This window comes from Dendrobium catenatum, unplaced genomic scaffold (assembly GCF_001605985.2).
Source record: "Dendrobium catenatum unplaced genomic scaffold, ASM160598v2 fragScaff_scaffold_133, whole genome shotgun sequence".
In the NCBI taxonomy this organism is placed as follows: Eukaryota; Viridiplantae; Streptophyta; class Magnoliopsida; order Asparagales; family Orchidaceae; genus Dendrobium; species Dendrobium catenatum.
In genome coordinates this window covers 6,856,190-6,860,279 of record NW_021318595.1, presented here as the reverse complement: position 1 = coordinate 6,860,279, position 4,090 = coordinate 6,856,190, and the positions used below count along the sequence as shown (strand labels likewise).

The window sequence follows — 4,090 nt, the reverse complement described above, 5'->3', positions numbered from 1 at the left end:
AATAACGAGAAATACCGCTCTGTGAAGACCAATACCGAGTAATACCGAGCAACACCAAAAAATACCGAGTTTAGTCGGTATTTTGTCTTCACATAATTATATTTATTGTTATTGTTGGTATTGCTCGGTATTTCTCGTTTTGTGCCTGCTACGTGGCGCGATCTCAGTGCCGGCCGAACGTAGCTCTACGTACGTTCACCGGACCAAATAAAAGTTCCATGAGAAGTCACTTTTTACAACCAAATTTACCAATATGTGGTAGCTATAGGAAAAAAATACACTATAATATTCACAATAGTTTTCTAAAAAGCTGATTTTTCTACAACAACTTCATAATCACTTTTACATAACGCTGTAACAGTCCCAAACACATCAAAAATAACATAGATAAAAACAAATTTTGTTATAATATAAATAATTATATCAAACATAATAACATAAGATTTTTCTCAAATTTAAAAGGATAAAACACACCTGCGGCCCTCTTTGATTCGAGCAGGCAAAGAACTCTCTACTTGAACAAAGGAGCGAGATCAGGATCATTCATGTCCAGATCTAACCAGCCATACAAGCGCATATATTCGATTACATTTGATGGAGGCTCTATAGCTTGAGGATTCTTTGGAGAGAAGCCATGTAATCTCGCAATGTCTCGAGCAAGCCATCTCATGTAAGTCCGGTCCAGAGGAGGTACAACCTTCACCAGGATCTCATCACTTTGCTTCTTGTTCTTTTGTTTTGCAGACTTATTTCCCATGCTCACTGAAAAGAATTATGATTTGTGAGATCAATGATAGAGATTTTTTTGTAAGAATAAAGTAAAATACATTATAATATGATATTGAAATATTTCTTATTTATAAAATTAATGCATTTTTTTATTATAAAATTAATGAAAATCTGACAAGAGAGAAAATTATCATGTGTGGAATTGCATCATACTACTTCATTTTTCTTCTATTAAGTACTCAAATCATGTCAAATACAAGCTACATGAACTCAAAACCGTGGATTGGTGGTGAGATAGATCCTAAGGCTTGCGAGAGAGCAATGAGAGTAGAACCTATTGTTTGTGAATTTGCAACTTATTTAGGCAATGGTGGAAGCTTCATGGTGGGTCTTCTAGGCATAAAGAATAGTTGGGTAATGGTGATTGAGAAATCGTAGTCGATCTTGAGGGTGAAGGTCATAGGGAGAACGTAATCGGGCAACATTGGTCAAGAGGCTATAGTTGGATGACATGGTCAGAAGATTGTTGTCATGCGGTAATGGTTAGGAGATGGTAGAGATCTTAATTGGTAACAATGGTTGGGAAACCAAAATTGGTCAGAAGATTGCAGTCGGGCGACTATGGTTGAGAGAGACCATAGTCGAGCAACAGTAGTATCAACGGTGGTTGATTGATCATTTTCCAATGATGATGGTCGAGCAGCAGCATTACAACGACGTTGAGCAGTGGTTGTCCTACAACGATTGTCATATGGTAGTAGTCTGATGGCAGTGGTTGTGCGGCAACAATTCAATTGTGATGGTAAATTCTGTTCGATGATTGCAGTCAGTCGGCGACGATCAAACAACATTGGCCAAGTAGAGCTTTTGGATTCTACAAATCTTTGAGCTCTCTCCACTCTCAAGTCAAGGCGCCCTCCATCATTTATGTGAGTGAACAAAAGGTGCTATGTATGATTTTGGAGAGTAGCATTTTGGTTATTTTGTCCAACATCCCAAGACGCTCAATTAAACAGTTCATATTGATTCCCTTGATCATATGTCATTCTTTAAGCATTTAAGTACATTAATGATCTCGAAATTGAACGATATTGTGCTTGTTAGATTCTTCTCATTAAGTCACTCAAATTGACAATATAAATGAAAGAATAGTTAGTTTAGTTCTTCAATTACTATAATGAAATTTTCAACTATGCTTCAATTGCTTAACATGGCTTGTTTGGAGTAGATTCAAAGACGTTAAATTTAACTATAAGTTTGTTGAAATCAGACTTCAAATAGTCCTGAATTTAATTCTAAATGTTATATTCAAATAAGCATCAAGATTCGTACTTGATCAAGTGGATTTTCTAATGATGTATCAAGTATTGTAAGATAAGATCATGATCATGGTGCCCTTTAAGCATAAAGATAATCATAAATAGCATTTAAACATATCATTCTACTCAAAACAATGTCATCAAATGTACATGTAAAAGTCAAAATGAAGCTAAATAAACATAGAATCAATTAAAGAACAATCATCGGCACAACCATAGCATGAAATAACTAAACCAGATAGAATATTTCATTAATACAATTAAATGAATTAAATGATGGATGGTTCGATCACATCTCAATTAAGAAAAGCATGAGAAATATATATAGAATAAGGATCATGTTTCTGACTTTCTGCTTAGTGAAACTCTTAACAAAAGACCAAATAATAGCAATAAACATCATCTAATTATTGGAATAGGGCTAGGATCATCATCAAGGGGCAATTAAGGAGTGCAAAGGGAGGTCAAGGTAGAAGTGCGACACCCAAAAGCATGTTGAAGATATCTAACTTCTACAAAATTCCTATATATTTCTTCATTTCAGCGTTCTCTTACGCCAAGGTGGCAGCTAGAACCTCAATATCAGAGCTTGATCAATGCAATGCAATCCAAAGACTAGTATGCCTAAATGGTGGACTATAATGAACTTCAATGGCATCTAGCACGGGTTCTCCATCAAAACTGAGGGCTTGCATTGAAAAAACATAGAGAAAGGGACCAGTTTCTCTTTACAAATAGCAATATTGAACTTCAGCACAAAAAATTCACAGATTGCTCGAACATGATGAAATGATTCGGAAGATTTGTAATGCATGTTCAGGTGAAGGGAGTAATTTGTGATATAGATTGTGTCAAGCATCTTTTCCTAAAGAAGATGACATAAAAATACCAATTGAGTTTGCGTCCAGACACCCTTGTGACCACTGATCTGAATAAACTTCTTCTGCAACAAGCATCCGAGAGACAAAACATTCATTACACTAATTCAATAGGACAATGTGATATTTACATTGCAAATGTTGACCATGAAATAAGATATAGTGAAGCCAAAAAAATCGATCAAATATCAATAGGTAACAAATATCAGAGTGCAATTGTTCTTTCAGGAAGATTGACACTTTAGATTTGCATAAAATACATAAACAATGGTGTTACATGGTCTAGTATAGGGATCCGTAAATTCAAGAATACTATGTCTCCATCATAATACTATGTTGCTCATTCTCAGACAGCTTTTCTATTGTTTAGCTTTGAAATGTTTGTTTCCAGGTGTTTCTCCAAATTTTGGATTGTAGAGGGATCAATAACTCTTCTACAAGCAATCTCTAAGATGGTCAAGCAATTTCAACTCTTTAAGGAAATTCACTCCTTCCTTTCTAAAGCTAGAGTTAGAATTAGCCATGTGTTCAAAGAAAGTAAATCCCCGGCTCATTAATTGGTTATTTTTGGTCTTCAATTTACAAAAACCCCGAATTTTCAAGGGCTGTTTGGTATCGGATTTACAGCGGGATTTAAGTCGGATTACGCTAAATCCAGCCAAACGGTTTTTGTGCGCGCGTTAAATCCCGGCGATGAGTAAATCCCGGATGTAAAGATTTACGGCTTAAATCCAGGATTTTCTAGATCCCTCGTTCGGCGGATTTATGGGATTTGGCCGAAGAAGCGCGCGAAAGGTAGAAAGTTACTTACCTTCACAGCCAGCGAGCTCCCGTTTTTTGCTTCCGATCAAAATGTCGTAACTTCCGATCCGACAGGAAGAGAAAGTCGTCGAAGGAGCGAAGTTGAACAGCCACGAAGGAGCCGACGAAGCGACGCGTGCAATCTCTACACCTCCTGCGCAGCAACGAAGCCGAACAGCAACCACGAAAAGAGAAGATGAAGGCAAACCTAGACGCCTCTAAGTTATTATTGATTAACTTAATTAATATAATTTAAAATATTAATAATTAAGTAAATTAATATAATAATTATATAAAATAATTATCTAATTTATCTTATTTGAATAATTAGTAATTAAATATTATATAATTAACTTAATTAAC

At 35.6% G+C, this 4,090-nt stretch overlaps 1 protein-coding gene across 2 annotated transcripts; it reads right to left on the bottom strand.

Annotated features, from left to right (window-relative positions):
- Nucleotides 1-298: 298 nt before the first annotated feature.
- Nucleotides 299-3,792, bottom strand: LOC110100100. Of its 2 annotated transcripts, XM_020827498.2 has the most exons (3): nt 3,738-3,792; nt 2,938-2,991; nt 299-762 (listed from the first exon to the last, which is right to left on the bottom strand). In XM_020827498.2, the coding sequence occupies exon 3, from the start codon at nt 755-757 to the stop codon at nt 512-514; it is 246 nt and encodes an 81-aa protein (XP_020683157.1). In that variant the 5' UTR covers nt 758-762; nt 2,938-2,991; nt 3,738-3,792; the 3' UTR covers nt 299-511. The 2 variants fall into 2 exon arrangements, with proteins under 2 accessions (XP_020683157.1, XP_020683156.1); XM_020827497.2 differs by lacking the exon at nt 2,938-2,991.
- Between the last annotated feature and the right edge of the window lie 298 nt (nt 3,793-4,090).

What these genes read in the sequence shown, in the direction of transcription:
- LOC110100100 (XM_020827498.2), bottom strand. Translation starts at nt 757, where the DNA reads ATGGGAAATAAGTCTGCAAAACAAAAGAACAAGAAGCAAAGTGATGAG.